This window comes from Chiloscyllium plagiosum, chromosome 17, assembly GCF_004010195.1.
Source record: "Chiloscyllium plagiosum isolate BGI_BamShark_2017 chromosome 17, ASM401019v2, whole genome shotgun sequence".
NCBI lineage: Eukaryota > Metazoa > Chordata > Chondrichthyes > Orectolobiformes > Hemiscylliidae > Chiloscyllium > Chiloscyllium plagiosum.
Window position 1 is genome coordinate 33725973 of NC_057726.1, and position 17321 is coordinate 33743293.

At 39.1% G+C, this 17321-nt stretch overlaps 1 protein-coding gene across 1 annotated transcript in view; it reads left to right on the top strand.

Annotated features, from left to right (window-relative positions):
• LOC122558355 (PH domain leucine-rich repeat-containing protein phosphatase 2-like) overlaps positions 1–14632 on the top strand; it is a 171769-nt gene extending 157137 nt beyond the window's left edge. The window contains exons 16-19 of the mRNA XM_043706826.1: positions 1496–1609; positions 9178–9372; positions 10997–11228; positions 11441–14632. Of these exons, the coding sequence (XP_043562761.1) occupies positions 1496–1609; positions 9178–9372; positions 10997–11228; positions 11441–12607 (1708 nt within the window). The 3' untranslated portion in view covers positions 12608–14632. The remainder of the gene's footprint in view (positions 1–1495; positions 1610–9177; positions 9373–10996; positions 11229–11440) is intronic.
• Positions 14633–17321: the final 2689 nt, after the last annotated feature.

Below are 17321 nucleotides of genomic sequence, written 5' to 3' on the forward strand. Positions count from 1 at the left end.
GGTCCATTCCTGGCCTTGGTGCCGTGACCCGATGGGCTCTTTCAGCCTTTATCTTTCCCTTTTCAGCTCCAAACTAAGGAATTCTGGGAACCACTTCTCAAAGAAATCCACTGGCCTCTCACCTTCTGTCCCCTCCAGCATGCCAACAACACAAAGTTCGTTCTTTTGTCCCTGTTCTCAAGGTCATTCACTAGATCCAGTAAACCATGGACCTGTGTTTCCAGGACTTCAACCGGACTCTTGGATGAATCAGCCTCTGCCTCCGTCCCTGTGGCCCTCTGCTCAAGCTCATCAGTCCTTTTCCCCAGGTCTTGCAGCATAGCAGAGACCGGGGCCAGCTTTTCGAGATTTGGCAAGCTCCTCAACCAAGATCTGGTGAGGAAGCAAGCCCAATCGCCTCGGTGGGTTGAGCCGCGGCCCCAGTGCCAGGCAAACTTGCTCCTTTCTTCAGCATTCTCCTGCAACAAAAATGAAGGTAAGTAAACTTTTCAGGTTCTATAGCTCTTTTACTGTTTTTTTTTAACTCTCAGTAATGTGGATGGGATGAGTTCTAGCTCTGTCCTGCTGATGTTGTGGCGCAGAGCCCAACAAATGCAATCCTTCTAGGTTGCCGCCATCTTGGATCCCCCAGTCACTATGTTTATATTATGAGCCCTGTTGAGTTTCTGGTCAATGGTAACCCCAAGGATGTTGATAGTGAGGGCTACAGTGATGATAACACCATTGAATGTCAAGGGTTGATGGTTAGATTGTTTTTTTTTAATTGGTGAAGGTCATAGCCTCACATTTGTCTGGTGCGAATGTTCCATGTCACCTGTCAGCCCAAGCCTGCATATTGTCCAGATCTTGCATTTGGACATGGATTGCTTCAGTATCTGAAGAGTCACAAATGGTGCTGAACATCCCACTTCTTACCTTGTGATGGAAGGAAGGTCATTGTTGAAACAATTGAAGATGGTTGGGCCGTGGACATTACCCTGAGGAATTCCTGCAGAAATGTCCTGAACTCAGATGACCAACTTCCAACAACCACAACGATTGCTCTATGTGCCAGGTATGACTCCAACCAGCAGAGTGTTTGCTCCCTGATACCCATTGATTCCAGTTTTACCAGGACTCTTTGATGTCATGCACTGTTGAATGCAACGTGATGTCAAGACCTGTCGCTATCACTTCACCTCTGGAATTCAGCTTCTTTTTGTCCATGTTTGAACCAAGGTTGTAATGAGATCAGGAACTAAGCAGTCTTAGTAGAATCCATACTGGGTGTCACTGAGCAGGTTATTGCTGAATAGGTGCTGCTTGATAGCACTATTGATGATACCTTCCATCACTTCACTGATGATCAATAGTAGGCTGATGGGGCCATAATTGACTGGGTTTGCAAATGTTAACTTTCCTCCCAAACATGCAATCATTGCATCATCAGATGTTACAAAGAAAAGGACAGAAATACTAAAAATGTGAAAATGAAATGGCACTTTTTTTTTTACAGTCATATCACCACCTTGAAAATTGATCCGAAACCTACTGTGCAGACAAGCGATCCAGCCAGCGCTCCAGCATTCTGGAGTCATGGCTATTCTGAAATGGCAGGACACAGAAATAAGTAAGTAACACTGAGCCTGCTTGTTTTCTTATGCTAAATATTGTAGGTTCATTTCTTTATTTTCCCAATGATGCATTGCAGATATTTATCCCTGTTTATTATCTTCAACTTTACATGACTTTTGACTTTATTTACTTCTCCATCCTTCCTTATGTAAAAGGAGTCACCCATGTCTGTTTCCAGTAGTGATTCTTACAGTGGAGTTAGGTCTCTAGCAATACTCAGCCCTGGATCCCATGTCCATCTGTTTATCCTTAACCTTTCATCCTCCTTAATTTATGTGCAGACTCATGGAGATTTTGTCTGCAGTGTCTAGTCAGCTTATGTATACTGTTGCCACCCACTTCAATTTCACCTATTGTGTGCTGCCAGATCATCAAACCTCCATGATCTCTATTCCAGACAATGTTTGTCTGTAAATCCCATCATCTTGTCACTTTGATCCCTTTCAAACCCTCTTTAAAATATATAATTTTGAATGAACACTTTTCTCCTAGTTATAGCATATTAGTCTGTGTTATTGGCTTTGTGAGGGCTTTGCAACTTCTTATTACAATAAAGATATAATACCATCTGTGACAGTTTACTGAGACTTAAAGGTTCTGGTCACTTTAACTGCTGTAACCTAGAGAATTTCCAGTTATAGATAATGCAAAAGGATGGTAAGTTATTTGTCATATTCCTTCTGTTGTGACAGAATTTAAAAAAAAACGTATTGTGGGCAAAGCAGATAATTCATGGTATTGGAACGATTGTCCCATCATACTACAGTTCTAACCAGTTCTCCCTCTAATTTCTCTCTGTTGCACTGTAAAGTCCTTTTAAGAATCATTGGTCTGGTTTTTTCCTGCATGGTGCCGAGAGGGAACATTAGTTCTGACAGTAACATAATCAAGAACTCCACAATGAAACACTTTGGCATCTGAACAATGATCAAGAAACGAATATATCATAATTTTAAAAATTCAGAAACACTAAAGTTAACATTGCAAAGACATTGGCCCTCAATATCCGTGCCATACTTTGCATGAAAAATGCTAAACTACTGTCCTACTTTTTGTTTTGACTCAAATACTCATTAAAGCTTTCATCTAAAATTTCTGGTGGTTTCTACGTTAAACATTCCTGTTCCAACAGTCAACTTTCTAAAGATCTTCCTCCAAAACCAACCTCTTGTGCCACTTCTTTGACATCAAAGATGGAAAAACCACTAGAGACCAGTTGAGAACAAAATTATTTCTCACTTAGAGAAGCATGAGCCGATAAGGAGTAGCTAGCATGGATTTAGAACATAGAAAAGTAAAGCACAGAACAGGTCCTTTGGTCCACGATGTTGTGCCGAGACTTAATCCTAATGTAAAATATAGTAACAACCTACGCAACCCTCAACTCACTGCTATCCATGTGCATGTCCAGTAGTCACTTAAATGTCCCCAATGACTCTGCTTCTATCACCACCGCTGGTAACGCATTCCATGCATTCGCAACTCTGTATAAAAAAACCTACCTCTGACGTCTCCTTTATACCTTCCTTCTAATATCTTCAAACTATGACTTCTCGTACCAGTCACTCCTGCCCTGGGGAAAATTCTCTGGCTATTGACTCTATCTATTCCTCTCATTATTTTGTACATCTTTATCAGGTCTCCTCTCTTCCTCCTTCTCTCCAGAGAAAAAAGTCTGAGCCTATTCAACCTTTCTTCATAAGGCAAGCCCTCCAGTCCAGACAGCATCCTGGTAAACCTTCTTTGTACCCTCTCCAAAGCCTCTGATTCTTTCCTTCATTTAATGAAGGTATACCATGTTTACTGTTAACTGTTAATTTCAAAAGCATTTTTTAAAATGCACTTATTCAGAAAATAGAAGCAAGTGAAATTGAAGGTATGATGGTAACTTGAGTTTGAAATTGGTTAAGAGATGAGAGGCAGAGAGAATTTGATGCTTTTCTGGCTGAAGGAAAGTATGCAGTGGGGTGTTCCAAGAGCCAGTTTTTCCTGTTATGTTTTTTCTGTTTGCAGATGTAAGTATACATAATGGATGATATGTGTACATAATGATCTGGAGAATACAGTTTTAGGATTTGAGGTAATACACTTAAATTGCAAACAGGATGTTAACAGACCTCAGGAGATATGAACAGTCTGGTGAAGTGGGTAAATACAAGACAAATTTACTTGTATGCAGATAAATGTAAAATAATGAATTTTGGTAGGAATAACATTGAAGAACATGATAATCTAAATGGCTCTATTTTAACGAGTGTGCAGGATCAGAAGAATCTTGCAAGGCTAGTCACGAGGCAGTTAAGAAATTGTACGTCTGTCTTAGCTTTGTAAACTTAAACATTGAATGAAAAAATGGATAATGTAGTAAACCTTTTACAGCTCACCACTCAGGACTCAGCTGGAATGTTGTCGTAGAATCAATAGAGTCATAGAGATGTACAGTTTCGGTCCAACTTGTCCATGCTGACCAGATATCCCAACCCAATCTAGTCCCACCTGCCAGCACCCAGTGCATATCCCTCCAAACCCTTCCTATTTGTGTACCCATCCAGATGCCTTTTAAATGTTGCAATTGTACCAGCCTTCACCAATTCCTTTGGCAGCTCAATCCATAGACACACCACCCTTTGCGTGAAAAAGTTGCCTCTTAAGTCTCTTTTGCATCTTTCCCTTCTCACCCTAAACTTATGCCCTCTAGCTCTGGATTTGCCTAACCAGGGAAAAGACCTTTGTCTATTTATTCTATCCATGCCCCTTATGATTTTATAACCCTCTATAAGGTCACCCTTCAGCCTCCCTTGTCCCAGGGAAAATAGCCCCATCTCCCGATAGCTCAAATCTCCAATCCTCCAATCCTTGCAGATCTTTTCTGAACCCTTTCGAGTTTCACAATATCCTTTGGATAGGAAGGACACCGGAATTGCATGCAGTATTCCAAAAGTGGCCTAACCAATGACCTGATGAAGGGCTTTTGCCCAAACCGTTGATCTTCCTGCTCCTCGGATGCTACCTGACCTGCTGTGCTTTTCCAGCACCACTCTAATCTTGACTCTAATCTCCAGCATCTACAGTACCCACTTTCGCCAATGTCCTATACAGCCGCAACATGACCTCCCAACTCCTGTACTGAATATTGTATCAACTTAACTGAAGTTCTTTATCCCTGGAACCATTCTTGTGAATCTTTTCTGTGGTTTAATGTCTTTGGACCATTATTAAGGCGTGGTGCCCAGAATCGGACAGAATACTACAGCTGATTCCAAACCAGCGTTTACAAAAGTTTAAAATGGCCTCACTTTGTTTTCTATACTCGTTAATAAAATCTGGGCGGTGTAAGCTTTAATAACTGTGCTCCCAAACTGCTCTCTTGCCGTCAATGCCCTTTGCACATACGTGCCCAGGCCCCTGTGCTCCCACATCCCTGGAAAGTTGTACCCTTTATATTGTGTCTCTGTAATTTCCCTACAAAAATCAATAATTTTGCCTGCCAGTTTTTCTGTTAACAGTGTTTGTCCTTTTGAAGTTATATGCTACTCTCCTGACAGTTCACAATGCTTTCAAGCTATTTATCATTCACAAATTTTGAAATGTTGACTGTACGTCAAGGTCCAAGACATGAATATATATCTGGAAGAACAGGGATCTCAAAATCAGAAAAACTCCACTAATCATACTCTTATTTCCTGTAATTCAGCCAACTTTATAGTCATGTTGGTCAGGATTAGAAATGAGAACTAGCTATTTGGATACAGAACTGGCTCAAAGGTAGAAGACAGAGGGTGGTGGAGGAGGGTTATTTTTCGGACTGAAGGCCTGTGACCAGTGGAGTGCAACAAGGATCGGTGCTGGGTCACCACTTTTCGCCATTTATACAAATGATTTGAATGTGAGCATAAGAGGTATAGTTAGTAGGTTTGCAGATGATAGCAAAATTGGAGGTGTAGTGGACAGTGAAGAAGGTTACCTCAGATTACAACGGGATCTTGATCAATGGGCTGAGAAGTGGCAGATGGAGTTTAATTCAGATAAATGCGAGGTGCTGCATTTTGGGAAAGCAAATCTTAGCAGAACTTATACACTGGGGCTGTTTTCCCTGGAGCGTCAGAGGCTGAGGGGTGACCATATAGAGGTTTACAAAATTATGAGGGACATGGATAGGATAAATAGATAAAATCTTTTCCCTGGGGTGGGGGAGTCCAGTCCTAGAAGGCATAGGTTTAGGGTGAGAGGGGAAAGATATAAATGGAATGAGCTGCCAGAGGAAGTGGGTGGAGGCTAGTACAATTGCAACACTTAAAAGGCATCTGGATGCGTATATGAATAGGAAGGGTTTAGATTACTTACAGTGTGGAAACAGGCCTTTCGGCCCAACAAGTCCACAGCTACCCTCCGAAGAGCAACCCACCCACATTCGCCTCCACCTAACACAGGCAAGAGGCAGTAGGTGCAGGAGTAGGCCATTCAGCCCTTCGAGCCTGCACCGCCATTCAATATGATCATGGCTGCTCATTTCTAATCAGTATCCTGTTCCTGCCTCATCTCCATAACCCTTGATTCCACTATCTTTGAGAGCTCTATCCAACTCTTTCTTAAATGAATCCAGAGACTGGGCCTCCACAACCACCACTCTCTGGGTGAAGAAGTTTCTCCTCATCTCTGTCCTAAATGGTCTACCCCGTATTTTTAAGCTATGTCCTCTGGTTCGGCACTCACCCATCAGCGGAAACATGTTTCCTGCTGCCAGAGTGTCCAATCTTTTCATAATCTGATACGTCTCAATCAGATCCCCGCTCAGTCTTCTAAACTCAAGGGTATACAAGCCCAGTCGCTCCAGTCTTTCAGTGTAAGGTAATCCCACCATTCCAGGAATTGATCTCGTGAACCTACGCTGCACTCCCTCAATAGCCAGAATGTCTTTCCTCAAATTTGGAGATCAGAACTGCACAGAGTACTCCAGGTGTGGTCTCAGCAGGGCCCTGTACAGCTGCAGAAGCACCTCTTTGCTTCTATACTCAATTCCTCTTGTTATGGAGGCCAGCATGCTATTAGCCTCCTTCACTACCTGCTGCACCTGCATGCTTGCCTTCATTGACTGATGTACAAGAACACCCAGATCTCTCTGTACTGCCCCTTTACCTAACTTAGCATGGCCAATTCACCTAACCTGCACATTTTCTTTTGGACTTTGGGAGGAAACCAGAGCACCTGGAGGAAACCCATGCAGACATAGGGAGAATGTGCAAACTCCACACAGATGTTGCCTGAGGCAGGATGTGGATCAGGTGCTGGCAGGTAGGACTAGATTGGGTTGGGTTATCTGGTCGGCATGGATGAGTTGGACCGAAGGGTCTGTTTCCATGCTATACATTTCTATAAACACTATGACTCTAACCAGAACAGCTCCAGTGTTAATTGAGAAAATGTGATGCTCATTGTATGTAAGAGCTGGTTGTGATGAGGTGGTAGTGTCCTTTCCTCTAAGTCAGCAGGCCTGTGTTCGAGTCAAATCTGCTCCAGATGTGTCTAATGACATCTCTGAACAGATTGGTTAGAAAATATAAAACAAAAGCTGGTTCAACCCCCTTCAACTCAATTTTGATTTAATCCCCCCCCTTTGGTGTTATTAAATACCATTGCCCTTAATGAGCTGTGCATGTAAATTAATCGGTTGGAACATTGGTGATTTACTGATGATAATAGATTGCCACAGGTAATTTGGTGGTGAGAAAAAAACTTCAGTTATGTGTAATAAAACTTCCAGATATTTTACAAAACAGAAAAGTAAAGAGCTGGTTCAGGGACCTTTGTGGTACTGTATTAATGTCCCTACCTCTGGGCCAGAAGGTCTGGGTTCATGTCCCACCTGCCCTAGATGTGACTGAACAGATTGATCATAAATATCAATAGCTGGATTTGTAAGGTTCTTGTAATGCAGTGGTTGTGTCTTTGCCTCTGAGCCTCACAATAACGAAGGTTCTGTATTCAGACATGTGCCATAACACAAGGTATAATGCATCAAGTATAGTACGTCCAGCCTTCACTCCCAGATAGGTTGAAAGAACCTCAAACCTGTTGGACAATTGCAAAGTCTGAGGTTCCTGCCATCTTGGTCTGCCTCACTCAATTATATTCACCTGTTTCCTGAACCTTGAATAAATTAGATGACCCAATTCTAAGTTGTGTGACTGCCTCCTGGGACAAAGAATTCTTTCTAATTCCCTGATGCCTCTGTCTGCAGTTCAGCCTACAGCTCATGAACTCTGAGGAGAAGTTGCTCAAACTTCCAACACTGTGATCCTGAACAAACATGTATGCCCTATGGTTTCCAGGAACTCTTGCATGCTATGACTATGACACATCACCTGTTCTGCTCTTATTAATGTGTTCTAATTAACAACTTAATTATTTTAGTCAATTATGTGGATGGATGGATGGATAGAGAATGGGCTCATGGGCAGGAAAAAACCGAGTGGGGTAAGGGATTTTGTTTTAGGTTGGTGACCTGTGACCAGTGGCGTTCCACAGGGATCAGTGCTGGGACTGCAACTGTTTACAATATATTAATGACTTGGAGGAAGGAAATGAATGTAACCTAGCCAAATTTGCAGTCAACACAAATTGGGTGAAAAGGCAGGCTGTGAAAGGGAAAATTGCAGTTTGCAGGAGATATTTTGGGCAAAGATAAGTGGGCAAATAATTGGCAAATGGAGTATAATGTACAAATGTACAAAGTTGTCCATTTTGAAAGGGAGAATAGAAGGATAGAATGTTACTTAAGTAAAGAAAAGCTGCAGAAAGCTGCCACAAAAGGGACTTGGGAGTAATTCGGGGAAACTCAAAAAGCTAGTACGCTGTTGTAGCAGGAAATCGGGAAAGAAAATGGAATGTTGGCCCTTTTTTCAAGCACCTCTTTCCCTGCATCTCTGACTCCCTTAATCACCCAACTCCAGTACTATATTGTAATTGACAATAAAGTTCATTAATCTATGTGCTCCTAACACAAAAGGTCTTTCTGATCCACTTACAGAGGAACCATTTAAGTCTAACTGCTCTTCCAATGGATGCCTTGTTAAATTCCTGCTCAAAGCTGGGAATTTCAGGATTTGAACTGTAGATTACAGTTAACTGCAAATGAAATTAATTTGTGTACACAATTTAGACTTTCTTCTACACAATCACCAGTACTTAGTCTTGAGTATATTTATATGTTCTGAACACAAAGACCTAGTTAGAGAGGAACTGGTTTGAGCTGCTGCTTTGATTATTTAAGCTTAGTTAAGCTTCAGAGGAGGCCTTGTTAAACATTGCTTAACGGTGCAATATAAATTTTAAATTGTAGCTTTCTATTAAATGCTAACTAGAAATAAAATCAGATTTTTACAAAAAAGTAAGACTTCCTTTCCCACCCAACTGCTAGCATTCAGTCCTGGGATCAGTTCAGGTTGATATCATGTCACATTTATATTGCAATATATAGGCATGTAAAAAATACTGCTTTTGTTTACTGTTACCATACGCATTTGAACTAAATTCTTGCTCACTCCTATATTTTGGATTTTCCAGACTCTGCCTTTCAGTTCTTGCCCTAGATAGCTTTGGAGATAACCTCGAAGCATTATATGGTGTTTTTGATGGTGACAGAAATTTGGAAATCCCTCGCTTACTGCAGTGCACTGTGGGAGACGTGTTGGCAGAAGAATTGCAGCAATCCAATGTGGACAGTGTCTACATGACTCATACATTCCTTGTCTCTCACAGGTGAGGAAGCTGTGGTTACAAAACCAGTGTTGAAAACCAGTTTTCAGCTGTTCTATGTACCTTAATGGGGAAGTTTTTTTTTCAATGATGAAACATCACAATCATCTGTAATCTTCACAAAAGAATCATAAAGATCATGACTGATCTTCTACTTCAGTGCCTTTTTCCTGTACTCTCCCAAATATGGTGGGCATCTATTGATCTCAGTCTTGATATATTCAGTAACTCAGCTGAGAATTTCAAAGATCTTTCACCCTCTGGGTGAAGAAATAATTCCTTATCTCCATCTTAAATGTTCTGCCCTTTAGTCTGACCCCTGGCCATTTCTAGACCCCATAGCCCATTTCTCCAGCCCCTATTATGTCAAGCCCCTGTCAGAATGTTGTATGCATGAATGAGATCATCTTTCATTCTTATAAAGCCCGGTCCATTTAATTCTCCTCCATAAGGCAATCCCTCCATTTCCAGGGTTTAGTCTGGTCAACTTTTGTTGTACTCTATATATGGGAAGTATATCTTACTAGTTGGAAGGAAACCAAAACTACGTACGATACTCACAAGTATGGTTTTACCAAGCTTTATAGATTTGTAGAAAGACATATTTCCTTCAGTACTCAATCTGGTGCTCTTAAAGGCTAGTTATTTTATGCACCATGTGCCAGAGAAATAAGTTGGCTAACACTAACAGGATAGAATATTGCAGCAGAGCTGTGGAATATGCAGAGTTGTAAGATGGTATTCTGTAATGAAACATAACAGAAGACAGTTCAGTGAAGGTTATATAAATATGACATGAGCCAGCTTGCTATTCATGCAACTGTTGATAAAAATGCCAATAAATGATCAACACAATAATGCTTAGAGTAACAATGTTTCTTGTGCAAAGTTCAAATGTCAAGAGGAGGTGATTTTTTTTTAAAAAGACAATTTCACCTAGGACTTGAATTAATAACATTTCTGCCAACACACGGCAATGTTTAAAAGTAAAGGAACAGATTTGCAAAACTGATGTGATAGGAACTGGATTTAACAGAGAGAGAAAATTTCTATCCCTTCACTCCCAGCACGTTTTCCATCAGACATGGTGGTAACCAAGAAACTTGCTTTTTGAGACAGGCTTCAGTTCTGGTTTTCTGGAACTTGTCACAAGAAAGCTATGTCTTTGCAATAATATTTTGTTTTCTTTTTCAGAGCAAGTTGGGCTGGATATAGACATCAGCAAAATGAGCAAACAATTTCACTTTTAAATAAATTACACCACCTGTTGATGTTCTCCACCTCTTTTGATATCCCAGTGTGCATTACCGTTGTCCTAGAAATTGACACTAATTTTTAATTGGTTTAGTTATTTGAGAGAGACAGCAAAACATCATTACTGTTTATCAACCCTTCCAATACAATGTTTCATTACTTCATATTGTTTTAATTTTTTGCTTATTCCTTATCTTTTCCCTCTAGATATTAAGATTGAATATTCTAATTAGGATATGGTAGTTTGTGATCAAAAATACAATGCATTACTGAATCCAAAGCAACATTCAGATCATTTTGTTTCAAGATAGGAAATTGAATGAAGAAGTTAGTTCCATTGTCCTAGTAACATGTTGTTCACTTTGTTTTTAAGAAAACTTGGAATGGTGGGGCAGAAGCTAGGTTCTTCAGCTGTTTTATGTCACATTCGCCGCGATCCAAGTGACCACAGCAGCTACTTCACTCTTACTGTGGCCAATGTGGGTAATAGCCAAGTGGTGTTATGCAGAGATGGACAGCCATTGCCACTCTCAAAAGTGTTCAGTCTTGAACAGTGTGTTGAAGAACTGGAAAGAGTGAAACAGCAAAAAGCCATTATAACTGAGGTACACAGTATCATTTAATTTGTTTTATACCTGTGATAATTGATGCAAATAAATACAAGTTGCTAATGTTAGAATCTATGTAGCACAATTTAACGTTTTTATATTGTGTTATGTAATTCAAAACATATCCTATGAATTGTGTGGTTTATTTTGTCTTGTTTTATTCGTAGTAAAATGTTTGTAATTAATATATATTTGTTTATTTTCCTTAGGACAATAAAGTAAATGGTGTTACTTGTTGTACACGTCTATTGGGCAGCACGTACCTTTTCCCATGGATCCTTCCAAGACCTCACGTTCACACTATATCACTTGCTGCTCAAGATGAATTTCTTATCTTAGGCAACAAGACGCTATGGGAATATTTGTCCTATGCTGAGGCAATTGAAGCTGTTCGGAATGTTCCTGATCCTTTAGCTGCAGCTAAAAAACTTTGCACACTTGCCCAGAGCTACGGTTGCCATGACAATGTTGGAGCTGTTGTAGTATACTTGAGCATTGGGGACGATAATTGTACATGTGAAGTACATGGAGTTTCTATACCTAGTCCAGGCGTATTTGCCCCTGTTAACATGATAGTAAAAGATAGTACTCACTATTCTGTCACCCCTTCATCAAGTAGTGGCATAGCATCTGAATTTAACAGTGAGATGTCTGCTTCTGAAGTGAGCAGTGAAGTGGGATCTACAGCATCAGATGAGCAACCAGCTGCAAGTCTGGAGGGTGGTGTACTTGCTCGGTCTGAACGTCGTTGTAGCCTCCATCCAAGCTCTTCCACTAGTGTTTTCCAGCGGCAACTTTCCAGTGCAACATTCTCCAGCAACCATTCAGATAACGGCCTTGATAGTGACGATGATCAACCAGTAGAAGGAGTAATCTCTAATGGCAGCAAACTGGAAGTAGAGGTGGATATCCATTGTTTCCAGTTCAAAGTTCCAGGAAACTCCATTATTTCACAAGCCCGTGATGAGGGATTGTTTGTTAGCATGTCTGAGGATGATAGTCCAGGAACTTATTTAAAAGTGCAGAGACAAAATGGTATGAACAGTGGATCATTGTCAATGATTAATAAGGAAGGAAATGACTTGAAGAAGTCCTCATCTGCATCGAACCTACAAGCAAAGAAATTTTCAAATGGCTCTGTGGTCCCTCTTGAAAAAAGTCACAACATTATTGAAGTGGCTACAGAGGCACCAAAGAAAAAATGTGGATATTTTGCAGCACCTGCACAACCAGATCCAGAAGACCAATTAATTGTGCCACCAGATCTGGAAGAGGAGGTAAAAGAGCAAATGAAACAGCATGATCCTGTTTCAGAAGCCGAATCTGAAAGAGACAATAGATTTACCCATCAGGAGGTCTACGACACGGCTCTGTAGCAGTCTTCCGGTGTTGGAATGTCTGCTGTTCAGGCGTTGTCAAAATGAGGGTTAGGATAATACAATATTAGATATCTCTTGTACAAAAGATAATCATGCCAACTCTAAGGAATGTTATTTAAATTGTACATAAGTCAAAATAGATTCAAAATGCTTCAGCATATGTCAAACCAAAATCAACTGTGTGATATTGGCAATGAACTCATAAGATTTTTAAGTTATCTTATGTTCATTTTGGGATTTTGTTTTTAAATTAAGCTGCGTTATTCTTCTTGTGACATGAACAAGTTGTATTTAAAATGGTAAAAGCTCTATGGCATCTAACTTTACATACTACCGCCTGTGTAAAATGTTTACAAAGCTTTTTCAATTAAATGGACTGCAACGAAGTACATTTTGACAGTTTAAAAATAATAGCAGCATTTCTAAGTAGGTTAATACAATTTCAATGGTTTCAAGTTTTATTGCACTGACCAAATTTTCCTTGTTTTAAAATCTGACAACCTAAAATCTCTGTTTTTAAATCAGTAGTACAAAAAGCAAAGCGACTGTTTAAAAAAACCTCAGTTTTTTTGAGACACAGTCAGGTTTGCATGGTTATGTCTGCTCTATTTATAATCTTTGCTGCTAAGCACTCCAAATAGTCAGGTGTCTAATAAAGGCTTGCACCCAGTTTGAGCAATGCAACCTTTCAGGCATCCTTGTTTAAGAAATATGATCTTAGAGTTAAGTGAAATTATATTTCTATTTAAAGTGACAGTAATACTGTTGCTTTAAATTTTAAATTGCAAACTTGATGCAATTACAAAGAAAATTATGAGTGAAAGTTGCCTTCAGACAGTGTTGTGCTTTATGAAAACTGCTGCAGGTATCTGTCTTTCTGTTGCAATGAATCCCATCTGAATTTTACTTGTGCTGACAAACTTAATAGATAAATACATTCTGAATTGTGATTATTGGTAAGATTTTAGCTATTTCATATTTAATTTCCATGTTTATAAAAATGTGTTTTCTGAAATTCGTTTTCCATAATTGTGTGTGTGTCAGGAAATCTGTAGGTCTACTCAGAGGATTAGACACATGTGCTTTGTCTATTTATGAATACATTTCATAATTTCTGAAACATTGGTTTTAAAAGGGAGGAAACTGATGAACATTATTACTTGTAAAGGAACACTAAGTGAATTAGATCTTTTGACTGCTTGGAATGATATCAAGCAAATTAATTTAACTGCCACAATGTGATTCTTTTACTAATTGCCTTGCATTGATCAAATTAAAAGTAGAATTTAGTTTGGTTCTAATTTTGTTTTGTTATCCTCTGGCAGGGATTTTTGTTCATGAAGTGGCAGAGTAATATAAATGAGTTGGAGTTACTTTAGATTAAGGCTAAATAACCTGGCTGATGCAAGGGATGTATAGAGGTTCCTCTGCATAATAAGAATAAAAGAAAATTGTTAAGAAAATAAATCGAAAATTTGTAGAGTACAGTGCTAAGGCATTCTAATGTCTTGCTAGCTAATCTCTCAGTGGGGAAAGATGAGCAAGACTGAACAAGAGTAAATAGGAAAGGGGGCAGGATGTTTAAAGGGATTTGAATGAAGAATTGGCCATAATTCAGATTTTTGAGTATTTACTTTAGTAATGAGCTTCAGTAAAGGTAGAAGTCCCACAGCTGGAAGAAAATTTTTGTTTGACCCAAATCAAAGAGTAAAAGTTTTAAATTCATAAGCACCAACATCTTGGTCCCGTTTGGTTGCAGGGTCCCAAGGCGTAAGATGAGGTGTTCTTCCTCGGGTGGGTAGGGTTTGGCGATGGAGGAGGCCTAAGACCTGCGTGTCCATGGTGAACTGAGAGGGGATGTTAAAGTGTTCGGCCACAGGGCAGTGGGGTTAGTTGGTGTGAGTGTCCCAGGCATGTTCTCTGATCAATGTGGATTTCGCCAGTTTCCTCTTTTCCTCTCCCCCCACCTTATCACGGTCCCAAGCCTCCAACACGTCTCCGCCCTCTTGACCTGTCCATCTTCTTTCCCACCTCTCCACTCCACCCTCCTCTCTGACCTATCACGCCCCCAGCCCCACCCCTTTTCCATTTATCCCTCAGCCCCTGGCCCACAAGCCTTTTCCCTGATGAAGGGCTTATGCCCAAAATGTCAGTGCTCCTGCTCCTAGGATGCTGCCTGACCTGCTGTGCTTGTCCAGCTGGCACCACACACTCGACACTGAAAAATATTTTTGGACATTTTGAACAGCTTAGTTTTATCTGAGATTTGTGAAAATTCAACACTAATTGGATAGTTCATGACATGGTAAGAAGAGCAGGAAAGGAACATAAAGAGCTTAGTAAACCACCTCAGTGGAAAGAAATCAAACTCAATGTTGTACACCCTTTCCTCTCCCAACCCCAAATCCTAAATGTCCTAAGCTGAGAAAATGATCACTCCTGATCATCATCGAACCACCCTTGCTGTTGTGCTGACTGTGATTTGGTTGCAATGGCTAATTATACTGCCCACAGTCAGGTCTGTCAAATACACAAATTAGGAGCAACCATTTGAATGTGGCATTGGAGGACTATGAACAGATATAGAAGATAAATAGTGAAACAAATTTAAGAAAAAGAAAGCAAATGTGGGTAAAAGCTTGAAACTTGTTTGTTTTGTGATGTCAATTTTATATATTTTATTTAAAATTGCACAATGTGTCTAATTCCATGAGTCTTATCTATAGCAAACATAGAGTAATTGGACCAAATCAAAAAAATGCATTGGCTTAGAAAATGACTTAGAAATGACCTTGCAGGAAAAAAAATACAGCAGTGTGTTCTTGCAATTTGGAGTTGAACATAGGCTGACAGTGATGTGAATTTGCAGATAGGGGCATAGATATTAATTGAAAATCTTCTAAATGAACAAATCTTTGGTAATCAATTAAGCTTTTGTTCTTTATTATTAATTGTGAACACTAAGATTTTTCTTAGATACTATGCGTAGGACTGCCAGCACTGATCGATGTATCTAACATGACCCATGACCTATACAGGATAGGTTTCGCCTGGCATGTAGTGAATTTTCTGGATACCATGGGTATGAAATAATTTAAATATTTTGTATGCAAGATTTAAGTATTTTATTGAGTGGGTTAGGTAGACCTGATTTAAGGAAATGAGTATTATTGAAATTTGCTCAAAGAACAAACTTCAACTGGGATTCTTAATTGTAATTTTCTTGTAACTGTATTTTACCAATATAATGAGAAAAATTGCAAGTGGTTAGATAGTCTTGAAATTGTACAAATATTTTCACTTGCATGGTGAATTAAGTTTGATGTTTTAATGAATCTTAAATGTATGCAGAGTCGTTCTGGTCACATTTGAGAGTCTGCAGCCTGAAGTATTTCATCATTCCATTGACACAGATGGTATCAAAATATTAAAGCTTATTTTTCAAGAAATTATAATATGCAGGTAGAAACGTTATAGCACTGGCTTATTAGCAATTTTAACATAATTTTGAGTATAACTAGACAGCATATCCCAAAATTCACTGTAAATAAGTGTAATGAAATTTCTAATTTTTTAAGCAGCAAATCCTATATTATCAGAGAAGACTAATTTGTACATATTGCACCATATTCATATGGGTGATGCTGAAAATGTCCATATAATTATATATTGAAAATTGATTTATAAGGTACAGTATTATAGTATATCATACATGCAAATGTTCTCCTGATAAACATGACAGGAAAGCAGCACAGATTGAGTTTGTCACTCTTGGTTTTAAAATAAGCATGCATTCCTTTATTGTACTGTAATGTTGAATGGTACAATGGCACTGGAATTCATTAAAGGACAAATGATTTCAAAATGTATTCTTTTAACCTTCAAACAACATTCGAGTTGGAAGAAGACTCTTTCGTTTTGAGGTTTTGTTCAGCAGTGTCCAAAGGCAATTATTTTAACCTTTGTTCCTTCATAATGACTTTCCCTGACGTTGCTCGATGTTTCTTCCACATAGATCATGCAAAATTTAAATTAGGGTCTGCTTTTTAATCAAGTTTTTAGCCCTTTTCCTAACTGGATACAGATCTGGAAGTTTTTGCCTTCAGGGTATCCTGCATGTAAAAATGGTTGAAAATGTGCAAAATATAAAGTTTGATTTTGCAGAGAAGGATCAAAAGTTGAGAAATAGCCTTTGTCCTGACCTAGCTTTCACTGTGTGATGAAAATTGCACCACTCTGCTGATCAAATTTTCTGTACAACTGTTAAAGGAAAAACAAATAACTCCTAGGAGTGATAAAAATTAATTGTGACTTAGTCACACCAATTTACTAATCTTCTCTGCGAGAATGTAGCCAAATCAAACATTTTAATGTAAATACAGTAGCACTTTCTTCAATCTTAAGTGTTGAAACATCCATTTTAAAAATGCATCCTTTAATTGTGCTGTATATTTTGGTTTTTAAAATATTTTTCAGTTGGCAATACCTTGGTGGAGTTTTCAAAGTAAGACAATCAAATTGGATAAGAGTATATTCTCTCTTTGCAGCAAGTATGTTTAAGATAAGTTTTTGAAGGAATTTGCATCATTCTTAAAACTATAGTTATCTATAAAGATTATCTAAACTTAAAGTGACTGAACTAATTGACCATGAGATGGTGTCCTTGTAAACTCAGTTTTTTAAAAATGATTTTCTGTGATCCAACAAAGCT